The sequence below is a fragment of the Colius striatus genome, chromosome 1, assembly GCF_028858725.1.
Source record: "Colius striatus isolate bColStr4 chromosome 1, bColStr4.1.hap1, whole genome shotgun sequence".
NCBI classification, from domain to species: Eukaryota; Metazoa; Chordata; class Aves; order Coliiformes; family Coliidae; genus Colius; species Colius striatus.
In genome coordinates, this window is record NC_084759.1 from 194,205,597 (window position 1) to 194,219,418 (window position 13,822).

General features: G+C 41.5%; 2 protein-coding genes across 2 annotated transcripts in view; one reads left to right on the plus strand and one right to left on the minus strand.

The window, feature by feature from the left end:
• The window catches only part of FBXL13 (F-box and leucine rich repeat protein 13), an 87,104-nt gene extending 76,275 nt beyond the window's left edge, over nucleotides 1–10,829 (plus strand). The window contains 3 exon segments of the mRNA XM_062020297.1: nucleotides 267–430; nucleotides 10,621–10,714; nucleotides 10,716–10,829. Coding sequence (XP_061876281.1) covers nucleotides 267–430; nucleotides 10,621–10,714; nucleotides 10,716–10,829 — 372 coding nt within the window.
• FAM185A (family with sequence similarity 185 member A) overlaps nucleotides 6,416–13,822 on the minus strand; it is a 48,775-nt gene continuing 41,368 nt past the window's right edge. The window contains exon 8 of the mRNA XM_062019422.1: nucleotides 6,416–13,615. Within this exon, the coding sequence (XP_061875406.1) occupies nucleotides 13,500–13,615 (116 nt within the window). The 3' untranslated portion in view covers nucleotides 6,416–13,499. The remainder of the gene's footprint in view (nucleotides 13,616–13,822) is intronic.

Sequence of the window (13,822 nt, forward strand, 5' to 3'; positions counted from 1 at the left end):
ACTGATTTGGTGAAAAAAAAATCCCATGATCCTTTAGACTGTTCTGGAATCACAGTTAACCAATGCCTAATATGCTCCTGATATTTGAGTGACAGTTCCTCCTCTTCAGGAGATTCAAAATTCTGTTGTGCCAGAAACTTTACTTCCACAAAGTACTTTAAAGTATAGTTTTGACATAGATCAGACACTAAAATTGTGCTCTGTGGTTTTTTTCTTACAACTATTCAGTAATCTAACTTCTGCATATCTTGTTGCTTCATTAACAGATTGCTGATACTTGTATCCAAAACCTGTCTGCAGCCTGCCATTATCTCCATTTCTTAGATGTCTCAGGTTGCATTCATCTTACTGTCAAAGCACTGAAATATCTTTGGAAAGCTTGTAAGCAACTCCAGATTGTTAAGATGCTGTACTGTAGAAATATTACCAAGTAAAAGGATATTTCCTAATCTTTATTCAGAAGTGGTTGTAAACCCCAAAACATGAGTTTTTTTCTTCACTAGCATCATGGTGCCATGCTAGGTATCAGGCCTGAGCCACCTCAAGGACATATGGAAACAAGAGGGAGAAAACCAGACTGGGCTTAGTGTTCTCAACCATTGTACTATGTACTTGAGCTCACTCTGAGAGTTTGTGGGAGCCTGTTTCCCGAGGACTGAATGTCAGTATACAGCAGAATTAGATGTGGGCCTGTGCTCAGAATGCAGCATGGTCATAGCAAATGAGTCACGGTATCATAGGCACAGTTTCATGAAGTACAAGTGAAACATATTTGTTAAGTTTCTGTGACTGGAAAAACGATGTAATCTACCACCATGTAATTCAACTTCCCACTGATGTAAATGGACCGTCTCCTGATTTCCCATGATATTTAAAAGCCTGTCAGTTCTGGTCAGTTGTAGAATCATAGAATCATAGAATATCTCAAGTTGGAAAGGACCCATAAGGATCATCAAGTCCAACGCCTTGTTCCTCCCTAGACTATCTAAAGCTAAACTATGTGACTAAGAGCACTGACAGGCTTAGTGCCATGACTACTTCCCTTGGGAGCTTCTTCTAGTGAAGAACCTTTTCCTAATGTCTGATCTGAGCTTCCCTTGATGCAGCATCAGTCCATTTCCTTGTGTCCCATTGCTGGTCACTAGAGAGAGGGATCAGCACTTGCCCATTTACTGCCTGCCTTGAGGAAGGTGTAGACTGAAGTGAGGTCTCTCCTCAGCCTGCTCTTCTCCAAGCTGAACAAACCAAGAGGCCTCAGCTGCTCTTCATAAGTCTTGCCCTTGAGGCCTTTCACCACTTTGGTCACCTTCCTTAGGGCACAGTCACATAGTTTCATAGACTCATAGAATCATAGAATGGTAGGGGTTGGAAGGGACCTTTAGAGATCATCTAGTCCAACCCCCCTGCACAAGCAGGGTCACCTAGATCAGGTCACATAGGAACATGTCCAGGCAGGTCTTGAAGACCTCCAAGGAAGGAGACTCCACAACTGCTCTGGGCAGCCTGTGCCAGGGCTCCCTCACCTGAACAGTGAAATAGTTTTTTCTTATGTTTAAATGGAACTTTTTGTGTTCCAGCTTCATCCCATTACCCCTTGTCCTGTTGCTAGCTACCACAGAAAAAAGGGATGCCCCAACCTCCTGACACCCACCCTTTAGATATTTGTAAATGAGATTCCCCCTCAATGTCCTCTTCTCTACACTCTTCTCTAGATTAGTTTGATGTTCTTCTTACAGTGAGGTGCCCAAAACTGCACCCAGGACTCGAGGTAGGGCTGCACCAGTGCAGTGCAGTGGGACAACTGCCTCCCCTGACCAGCCACCTACACTGTGCTTGGTGCAACCTAGACACAAATGGCCCTTTTGGCTGCCAGTATACACTATTGACCTCAACCCAAATCCCCAGGTCTCTTCCTGCTGGGCTTCTCTCCAGCCTCTCATCACCCAATTTGTATGTATAACCAGGATTACCTTGTCCCAGTGGAGAATCTGACATTTGCTCGTTTAATTTCACACAGCTGATGATTGCCAAGCTCTCTCGTCTACTCAAATCTCTCTGTAAGGCCTCTCTACCCTTGAAGGAGTCCACGGCCCTTCCTAGTTTAGTATCACTGGCAAACTTGATATACATTTGATTCCTGCACCCAGGAATAATATATAATAAAAAAAATAATGAACATTATATCTAAGACAGAGCCCTGGGAAACACCAACAGAGACTGCCACCAGCCTAATATAACCCAGTAACTCTTTGAGCCCAACTTGTCAGCCAAGTGCTCATACAATGTATTATGGACTTGTTTGTCTGTGTGATGGACAGTTTATCCAGAAGGATACTGCAAAGGAGAGTAACAACAGCTTTGCTAAAATCCAAAACGTCCACATTTACTGGCTTTCTTTGGTCATTGGATGGGTGACTTTGTCATGTAAAGAAATTAAGTTGGTTAAGCAGGACTTTGCTCTTGTGAACTCATGCTGGCTATGGCAAATGACTGCATTGTTTCTCAAGTGTTTTTCAGTAACTCCCAGAATAACATTCTCTATAATTTTACCAGGCACTGAAGAGAGACTGACAGGTCTATAATTACCAAGATCTTCTGTCTTATCCTCCTTAAAAACTGAGAGAGTTGAGTTGAGAGCTGAGTTTTCTGCTGTGAGTTTCCAAGATGTGGCTTCAATGTCTGTCACCCTTCCATGGAGGTTAAGAGCATCACAGAGCAGGCACTGTACACCTAGAACTGTGTGGTGGCCAGGCATGCCAAAGAGACTGAAACTGGAAAAGAACTAACGTTAAAATACAGTTGATATATCTGAGCATGTAACTTAATCAAACTTTATAAGAAACAGATACTACTATCTTATATAGAGAGTAGCCATGCTAGGAGAGCTCTAACACAACCTTAACAGGACCACTGTAGATAGCACACTCTGGCACTAATAAACCATTCCAGGGTTTAATAGTCACTTTAGTGACCACAAAACCAATGCAGATGCTTAATAAATTAAAAGGTATTTCCAGAGTGCTTCATCTTTTCCAAAACCTCCTTGGTTTATTATCCTCTGTCTCACCATAAAAAATTCTGCTGTCTTACTTTTATTTTCTTCTCTCTCAGTTTTCTTAATACCATCTCAGAACTTTCTTCTTAAAAACTCTACTTCTAATTAAATACTTGATAGATACAGAAAGTGCTTTGAAGGATTGGTATGCAAGAATAGTAATTGAAAAATTATTGTCAATACTGTTTATTCAAAGAAAAGACATTTCAAATACATTTAATCTCCTCACAACTTTCTGGTTTAGTTTGCCTCATATTGAACCTCAAGGGATTTTCTTTTATGCCTGGAGTACTGTTGTTGACTTGCATTTTTCTGTGACTTCATATGTCTGCTTAGAGCAGTGAATAGTGTATCGTCCCTTTCAGGCTTTGGTTGCTTATACATCTTTCTGTTGAAGTGAGAGGTAGTAGGAACAGAAGTTTATGTTGGGTGAGTGTTGTGGTTTTGTCCAGCCAGCAATGAAGCACCACGACAGTCTCTTGCTCGGTGTCCCCCATCCACCCCTACCCTTGTTAGGGTGGTGGAGGCCCCAGCGAGATGGGAAGAAAAAAGATAACCAATGTTGTGGATTGAGACAAGGGCAGGGAGGGCTCGCTGCCAATTACGGTTCTAGGCAAAAGAGACTCCAGTGGTTGACTTAGAGAGGAAAGTAGGAAAGTTTATTCTACAAGAAACAGAACGGAATAAAAGCAAAAAGAGAGTGGGATGATGAGAAAATCCACAACCAGCACTTTAAGATCTCCCTTCCCCATCCCCCCTTTCTTCCCAGGCCCAGCTCACTGCTCCAGATACCTCTACCTCCTCCCCCCTCAATGGCTCAGGGGGGTATGGAATGGAGGATGTGGTCAGTCTCACAGATGGGGTCTCCCACAGGACACAGTCCTTAATGAACTTCTCTGGTGTGGGTTCTTCCCAACAGCTGCGGCTTCTGCAAACACAGGATCCCTCACACAGGACATGGCCTCCTCTGGGCACAGTTACTGCCCCTGATGCAGGGTCTTTTACGAAGTGCAAACAAATCTCAGTTTCACCACTCTTCTCCACAGGATGCAGGGGAGTCTCTGCTCCAGCACACCTCCTCCTCTCGTCTCTCACTGACCTTGGGATCCACATGGTCACTTCTCTCTCTCTTCCAACTGCTTGCACCACCATCAGACAGAAAAGAAGGAAGGACAGAGCAAGAAGGAACAGGAAGAACCCTCCTCTTCTGGTTTCTTCTTAAAAAGTGATCATGGAGGCGCCCAATTGGCTCAGCCCCAGAAGTGGGTCTGGCTCAGAGCTGGAGAGAGCTTCAAGCAACTTCTTACAGGAGCCATCTTTACAGCCCCATCCCCCTTACCAGAAACAGATCCACATTAAACCATGACAGTGAGCCATGATCAAACAGCTGACATGACTTCTCAGGAAACTGTTTGCATTATTGCACCCTTTGCAGGATGACCTGGGGTCATGCCTCTTTGCCTTGGAGTCCTACATGCTATGGGTTCTCCAAACGTCGTGATTAAACTGCCTCGGCCAAGGAATTTCCCAATCAGTTATTTTTACTGTAAAGAAAGCCCTGGAGAGTTGAGATCTTTGCAAAACAAAAAAGCAACCATGAAACACACATCTCCACCCACTGTTATCCTTGCCCTTTTTGTGATTTTCAGAACTAGGCAAACTGCAGATTTTACTTTCTAGAGTCTGATTTTCTGGTACGTGACGATGGCAGGTTCTTTTCTTTGCCAGCCTCAGTCTCTAACCCTTTGCACCATATGTTCAGTTATGTAACTCCTGCTCCGTGCCATTTGATTTTGAGAGAAAAAGTATCAAGTGGATCAATAATGTAGAATAATTCAGTACTGAAATTTTTTGCTTCTAACTTCCAACAGGGCTGAAGAGCCTCCCTAGACCTAGGCAGGCTGCAGAATAGACTGACCATATCAAGGCTGGAGTGGCTTGTCAGTCAGACTCTAAAATTGTGATTAGATGGATTGATATGTAGAAAATGAGTTCACAGCTACATTCAGATATATTACACATGCTGTATATGTCACACTTCAGAAAAATCTTTTTTTATTGTAGTTCAAGGCCAATATTGCAAAGATGATCAAAAATCATCTTCTGCCAGAAACTACATCAAAACCACAGCAAAACATGGCAGTGATTCTACAGTTCAGCATCTTGCAATAGCTTTTCAATGGCATCACAAGCAATTACAGTATTGTCATAATATATTTATATAAAACTATGTATTTCATTCACAACCTGTATGTTTCTAGTAACGAGTAATAGGCAACAGGTTGTCAGAAAAATGAACAGGGCCTCATTCTGTTTTCAGACTAACTCTTAAAATTTTGTTCAGATTCCTAGAATTTCATAGAATGTAGGAGAAGGGGCTGGTTTCAGGTGTAATTTACATTCAGCAGCTGTGAAACCTACATTTCAGAGACATTTCATTCCCTACTTAAGGAGATGGATGAGGACATATATGCAAAAAACAGATTAATCTGGAGAACTACACTTGGTAGTGGCTTAGGTTCTAAATAAGCAATAAAACCCCCTAGTTTTAGCTTTAAAGTCGTCCTACAAAATCTATAAATCATGTATACTTCATTTTGCCAAAGGAATTCCCTATTATTTCTTATTAAACGCTAACCAGTCTTAGCAGACATTTCAATAAACTGAGCCTTGCAAATTTTGAAGTGTATCTCTTGTATGGTGTCACATTCTTTTTCAAAGTTTTTTTACTATTTCACTAGATTGAAATAGAGAACATATGGAGCCACAAAGTTCTTCAAGTTTCAGTCCAAATGCAGCTTCACTGGAAATAGTTACAAGCATATAATTGTCCATTCTTTCCAGTATCAGGTAGCATCTGAGATGATATTTGCCAACATACTCGTTTGGTTCCAAGTTTATTAAATGTTAAAGAGGAAAAAACAAAGGATCTATGGCCTGATTTCCTTTCAATTAATCCTGTTCCCAAATGCCATAAAGATCCCTGGATAATCTGTGTGAGTACATGATACTGCTACAACTTTTCTTCTGAAGGAAAGGAAAGCTGATACCAGTTTTCGAAATGTGGCTTCTGTAGAAAAAGGTGGTATCGGTTGTGATTCACTTGGGACTAATCCTACAAGAAATATGACACTGGCATCCTTAGAGAAACACTTCTGTTCCCTGTAAAACATCCTTCTTAAATGTCAAAACACAAATACCATTTAAAGTCAGCTGCAGTGCTGAGAAAGGTGTGGCTCGATCTCAACACTGCTGGGTGCAAAATGAGAAAGGAAATCTTGAGAAGGCCTCACCAGCCAGCCCTGTTCTGTCACCAACTGGCATCTCCTGTCGAACCATTCAGTTCCACAAAAAGCTGTTCTCTCAAGAGCAAAATGCAATGCTTCTTTCTTTCTTGGCTGCACTAACACAAAACCAGTTCCATTTCTTTTATACTCATGACGACTCTGTTAACAAGTGACTCATCAAGAAATACTATTACAATTTTTGCCTTTTAAACAGAAATTACCTTGGGTCTTAACAGCTACAAGACATTTCACATTTGGAGAACATTTTGATTTTTGGTTGTGATTGTTTTGTTTTCTGATGGTGGCTGTTGGTTGGAAAGGAGATTGCAAGACCCTTTGCTTTCTTGAAAAAGCAGAGTTTCTTAGGAATAATCCAAATATTCAAGTCTGAAGGCAGGAAGGATTTGGGAGTCCACCACACATGTAATCGGAAATAAAAACATCCTACATATGATTTGACGAAGAATAATTACTCTTTTCCTGTGAATAAGCAACAAAAATATAATCTCACTGACTGCAAATCGCTCCTCTGGAATGAGACAGAGGCCCCTGGAGTGCCATGTTTCGGCCATCACGTGCACTTGAACTGGATGCCATAAAATTAGACGACTACAGCAGCTGACATGGACTTTGGAATACTTCAGATGTGACGTAGTCTTATCACTTTTTGTAACTGGGAGCACACTTGCAAATGCTTTCTGCTTTTCCCATTATCTGTCTGCCTCCACTTGTCTCTTCAGCTTAATTTCTCCTGCACTTGCACTATAAGCAGTTCTCCCATGTTTAAGCTTTTATTTCCCATCACTTTTTCCTCTTGATCAGTTTTTGTAACCAAATATCAAAAAGTCCTCTTCAAAATCTCTGCTTTTTATTATGATGGATATTTTTTCATTTTGGAATGGCTCACAATTCAGAGCTAGATGCAGAACTGTATTTCCTAGCAACCCCTTCTTAGCAAAAGAGACTGAAACTTTGGGTAAGGATCCAATTATACATCCCAGTGCTGCTCAAGCCATGTGTTTGGGCCAGTACTTTTGTCTGATTTGTACCAAGAGAGATTTGCTTTGCCAAAGGTAAGTGCAATTATTTGCTGAAATGCTTTTATTCATCAATATGCTCATTTAAGACATTATATAAATAAATAAGCAGGCTCTGTCATAGTATAGTGTATCTTAAACAAATGATCTATTTTGCCATGTGTTGGTGATTAATGAATAGCTGTTTCTGGCAAACTAATCAACTGTAGCTCCAGGCATGGGACAGTGTAAGTTTCCAAAAAATAGTAACAGCTCCCCTTATACATGCTTCAGACAGTCACCATACATTGCAGTTTCCATGAAAAACAGGAATTTGGACTTGGATGAGTTGACTTTTATTTTATAGCTTAGAGCTTATAGCTCATATAAATTTTGCACACATTCCTCAACAGCACAGGCCTCTCTAATATAAAAACAGATCCAGCCTTATGTTCCTGTGGTTCATACAGTGTGTCAGTGTTAGATTCCTTTAAAAAAAACCCATCCTGCAGTACTTGAAAAGGAGCCCTCCTTGCTTCACTGATTTTGTCCCTTTCACTCCTCTCCCCACGTGCCCTCTCCCGCCGTGGTTGTTCAAGCAGTACAACTGTGTGTATCTGCTCCTCACAACCACCTTCAGTGTTCTCACTTTGGGGGGAAAAAAATACTGTCATAGCATGACTGGCACAAAACGGACCACATTCATTTGGATTTTTTCCTATTATTGTCTAGATGTCACATATTGTATTGTTACAGAGCTTAGAAAATCGGCCAGCAGGGAGAAAGGCCACCTTGCTGTGCTGTGACACACCAGATCAGGTTCAATCTCCTGAAGAAGAGGAGAGATGTAGAGCTCTGGCTCTTCCTCAACGAGTACATGAGTATGCTGAGCCCGGGGAGCTTTCTGGAGTGGAAGAGGCAGCAATGATGAGCAGGGGGAGGCGGGTGCTCTGCGCAGCCAGGCGTGGGCTGCCGGCCAAGGCCTACAAGCCATGGAAAGACAAAGACTGAAAGTGGTGGGTTGAGTTACTTCAGCTTAGGAAGGCAATGGAAGCTGCTGGACTGATATTGCCTAGAAAGGAGGGAGAGGAGTTGCTCTTCAACTTCTTTTTTATGTGTCTCACTCAGCAAGCCTGATTTTCTCCTGTTCTGTGTCATTTTGCTCTAGTTCATTGTTTTAGTGTCTAAGGCTGCAGAGGGTCAGTGGCCAGAAAATGGCAAGAGAGATCATGGGTGGTTTTGGACATCATAAGTAATTGTCTTCTGGTTCAGCTTTCACAGAAGTTGCAAAACACAGCCTTAGGGCAAGCTCGGGGAGTGCAGGAGTTGGTGAGGCTCTGTAACACTGCCTGTATTCAGTTCTGTTTGAGAAACAAGAGGTGGGTAAAAGAAGATAACTACAAATGGAGAAGTTAGACAGAAAGCAGAAGGTGAACCAGGGCAGGGTAAAAATACTTGGAGGTGCCGCAGAGGCTGTTCAAAGAAAAAAAATAGGGAGCTAGGGACCTGCAGTTACCGTAGCCTTCCTACATAGCTACGAAAAAGCCCTCTGGAGACTCCAAGATATCTTCTGATGTAACTGGTTTATTTAACTTGTTTTGTGTCATGTTTTCTTCAAAACATGTGATTATTCTGACAGCATTGCTTACTCAGTCCCAAAGATCTGTGATTTAGGTTCCCCAGTCCGAGCAGACACTGACAAACCAGAGCAAGTGCAGATGAGGGCCACCAAGACCATTAAAGGGCTGGAGCACGTGACATGGAAAGAGGCTGAAAGAATTGCTTTGCTTAGTCACAAGAGAAGGCTCAGGCTGGGGGAGACTACTGCTGTCTGCAACTCTGATCAGAGGGTACAAGTGAGAGGACATGGTCAGATTGTTCTCAAAGATGCACTGATAGGACAAATGTCATGTGTAAAGTTCTGATTTCATACAAATAAACTATTTTTCAATCAGGAGGCTGATCAAACACTTGAATGAGATCCCAGAGAGGCTGTGCAACCTTCATCCCTAGAGAGATCCAGACTTTGGCCAGCAAAGCCTTTACCCCACTTGGCCTAGCTGGATCTCTTTAGAGCATGACCAGGATTAAATGATCTCTGAAGGCCCCTTATAACCTCTTTTTTTCTGTGACTCTGTGGCGTAAACCAATCATCTTCTTTAATTTCCACAGCATCTCTTGTAACATTGTTAACACTGATACTGAAACAAGAACTTCTACTCACTGACCAGCTTTTAGCATTGTTTGTAGAAACAACCTCTGCAAGGCTTTTTTTCACTTTTGTCCTTTTTCGGTTTTAATTGTTTTGTTTAACGTCTTTATCAATGGCCTGAATGAGGGGATCTAAAGCATCCTCAGTAAATTCGCAGATGACACCAAACTAGGGGGGAGCACTGATCTGTTTGAGGGCAGGAAGGCTCCTTAGAGGAACCTGGACAGGCTTGAGCAATGGGCTGAGGCCAGTTGTGTGAAGTTGAACAAGGTCAAACGCTGGGTCCTGCACTCGAGCCACAACAACCCCATGCAACACTACAGGCTTGCAGCAGAGTGTCTTGAGAGCTGTCTTGTACAGAAGGACCTGGGGGTGTTAATCAATGGCAGCTGAACATGAGCCAACGGTGTGGTCCAGGTGGCCAAGAAGGCCAATGGCATCCTGGCCTGTATCAGAAAAAGTGTGGCCAGCAGGACCAAGGAAGTGATTGTTCCTCTTGTACTCGACACTGGTGAGGCCACACCTCGAATGCTGTGTCCAGTTCTGCGCCCCTCACTACAAGAGGGACATTGAGGTGCTTGAACATGTCCAGAAATGGGCAACAAAGCTGGTGAAGGGTCTGGAGTACAAGACTGATAAGGAGCAGCTGAGAGAGCTGGGAATGTTTAACCTAGAGAAGAGGAGGCTGAGAGGAGATGTGATCAGTCTCTACAACTACCTGAAGGGGAGCTGTAGTGAGGTGGGAGTCAACCTCTTCTCTCCAGTAATGAATAATAAAATGTGAGGAAACGGGCTCATTTTGTGCCAGGGGAGGTTTATATTGGACATTTGGAAGAACTTTTTCACCTAGAGGGTTATTAAGCATTGGAAGGAGCTGCCCAGGGAGTTGGTGGAGTCACCATCCCTAGAGATATTCAAAAGACAAATAGATGAGGTGCTGAGGGATATGGTTCAGTTTAGTTATGGTCTTGGCAGTGTGAGGTTAGTGGTTGGACTCAATGATCTTCAAGCTTTTTCCAACTATAACAATTCTATGAACTCTTGTTGCAGACAAGCTGTCTTGAAATATACAGCCAAAGTGGAGAAATAAGAACATGATGCTGACCCTCCTTCCTGGCTTGGATATGATCAGGATGGTGATGTACTCACCTTCAGCAAAAACCACTCATCAGAGCCTGGATAAACAACTTCTTCAAAATAATAAATGGAGACATCACACAACACCTTCTACAGTCCATGGGATTTTCACTAGAGCATGAAAAGAACACTATATAATTTTTCCTTAAATTAATCATACATTAATAAAGGGATGTTTGTTGAATTAGTAAGGAAGCACTGTGAATCCTTCTTGCAGGAATGTGTACATCTTCCAACACTGAAACAGCACTTCTGACTTCAGATAATTACTCAAGCTGTCTTCATCTTTTAACAATGAGAAGTTGTTTGTGGTCCCATGCAGAGTAAGCAATAAATAAATTTGTGCATTTGGAGTTATTGTTTGCCTCAAAGTTTCTCTCCAGGACATAAACACTCTGACTTCCCACAGAACTTCACCCTTGACAGGGCTGGTACTCATCAGTACAGAGTTGTCCAGCACTGAGAACCGTGAACAGGTAGCAGCTACTGAGTCCTTAATATACAACTACAGATACACATTTAAGCACAGTGCTTTACTTCTCAACAGTCATCTGTGCACCAAGAGCCCTCATTCTCATAGAAGCCTCCCAGGCTGAGCTCAGCTCTCTCAGCAAGCTGATGCTTAGATCTGCAGATCTGAACCACGGGCTGGCTGGCTACTGAAACTGTCAGGACAATCAAATCAAAAGGAGCCCAGATGAGAAAAGCGTTTAAAGGATAAATTTTCTCCAGTTACAGGAACATCTTCTCATCAAATAGACAAAAAAATGAGCACACATGGGATTTGCCATTCAAGTCCTAATTACTGATAACCCACTAATCTCTCCTTGTGTAGAGAAAAATAGAAAGTTTCACCTCATTTTAGCAGAGTAGGACATGACTCAAATTCCCTTGGAGAAACTCCCATAGATGTATCTGTCTTCAGCTTATTCTTGAGCTTCATGTTACAGTTCTAGCTGGTCTCAACATTTATTAGCTTGGAAAGAATGTAATTAGAGTAGCTTTAGTGGTATCATATTTTTTCTGATGGTTTATTTAAACTTCTTTAAGCGAGTAACTAACAGTTCAAATGTTTAATTCCAGCTAGGTTTAGAATGTGCATGCCTGCGCTTGCTTTCTTTTCAAAGTGGAATTATATTTTCCCTTAAATTGCTGATGCAGTTTAATGGCAGAGGCTGACAGGCTCCATAGTCCAGCTGAAGGACTGAACCATTCAATGCAGTTGACTTCATGAAATATCTACTAAATTGATTTTGTTTCCAGTTCAGTGAGAATTTAGAGGTGCTTCTTTCACTTTGTCTGGAGCACTGCACAGAAATCATTGCTTTCAAACATTTCTCTGGAAATCTAAAACCATTGCATGTTTTAGGTTTTTTTATCTCTAAAAGGTATAATAGTATTTACTAATAACTAATAAGATTATATTGATATTACTGATGTTTTATATATTGGTATTTGCATTTAAAAAGTCTATCATTTGCCATACACAGTTGCCCACCTCAGCCAAACAGTACACAGAACAGCAAACAAACGCTGCCCTTGACTACTGAAGTACCTGAGTCCCAGCTAATCACACGTCTTGAGAAATCCTGTGGGAAAGGAGAAGTTCACTTCATAGTGAACCATTATGATCTAAAGTACACTCACACATATATACAACTTCAAATGTGCACTGGCACTGGGAACTCTTTACTATTCTCCCTCCACGCAATTGGCAGGAATTCTTCCATTTCTGTTTTAAAACGCAAGTTTCAGTGCCACTTTTACAAGGTGCCATATACATGTATGGAAAGGCTTTTAAAAGCACCATTTACTTTACTATGTGTTTATATTTTGTAACACAAAATTCTCCACCCAAGTCACGTATGCCCCTGTGCAGTGCACACAGACTTCCCTCCCCTGTTTTGCCTCACAGGACTTAGAGCCTCACTGTTCAGGGTCGACAGTTATCCTTGGAAATGTAGCAAAGAAAAAATTTACAGTTCCCACATATTAGACTAATGCTTTCCTTCTTTGGCAGCTTTTACTGTAGGGGCATGTTCATGTGGACTCTTTTCTGAAGTCCAGTTGTTCCTCCTTGAAATCAGCAAGATGCATTGCACTTTTGAGTATTTTAAGCTTTTCTTTGCAGATAAGACACAGATAAGAGTTCTTATTTCTACCCAGAAACAAGTGGTTCAAGATGACAAGAGACACATTCTGTTATTTCATGTCATTACACACAGAGTATCCCCTGACAAGGCAGAAACTGTCAGAAAGCTCTATGGTCACACACCAAAGATGACGAGAGCAGTTCTGAAAGTGGTTTTATCCTGTCCATGATACAAATAATTTGGCTGAAGAAAACTCTCCACCGTTTGCATAAATCAGCAGAATTCCCACAGTACTGAGACACTAAATTAAAAACCATAAACCAGCTTGCAGAGCGTGTCACCTTGGAAGTAAATTTACATCTTCTCAACATTAGATGGACAAAATGTGGGCGGTTTTTATTGTTAAATGTCAACTCCAAACTTTTGAGTAAGAGTAACCAACTTGAAAACAAACACGGTGAGTGGGTCCAGTTATACAAATTCTGAATACATAACGTCTCCTCATTCCTAAAAGGCACTAAAAGTAAACGAGACTTCTTCAGCATCAGCCACTGTCATGGGCAAATCTTGGGTTAAAGCACTCTCATTTTTAGAATTGTTTCTCTGTTATATTAAGAATATACATCAACAAAGTCTCATAATTTTACAGAAATGTTCCTTTGCAATTTCTTGATTTTATCTCTTTGGCATATTTCACCTTTAAGAACTCTTCAGCTTGACAGACTGGATCCAGCTTTGGCTTTTAAGACACACTTTGCCATTCTGTGTGTCAGCCTTAATCCACTTATCTGTTTCATCCCTTTGATTCATGTGACCTGAAAAACAGAGCTCTCTTTAGTTTAATTTGACACACGGTAAATGTATCATCTTCACATAGTCATTTTCTTTCAAGCTCCCTAGATATGTTTAAGACTTTTATTTGGTAGAATTTATATATTTGTAACAAGGACTTCTGACACTCCATCCTTGTTACAGTTTTTTTGCATTAATCTAATTTCCCACATGCAATTACAATATACTTG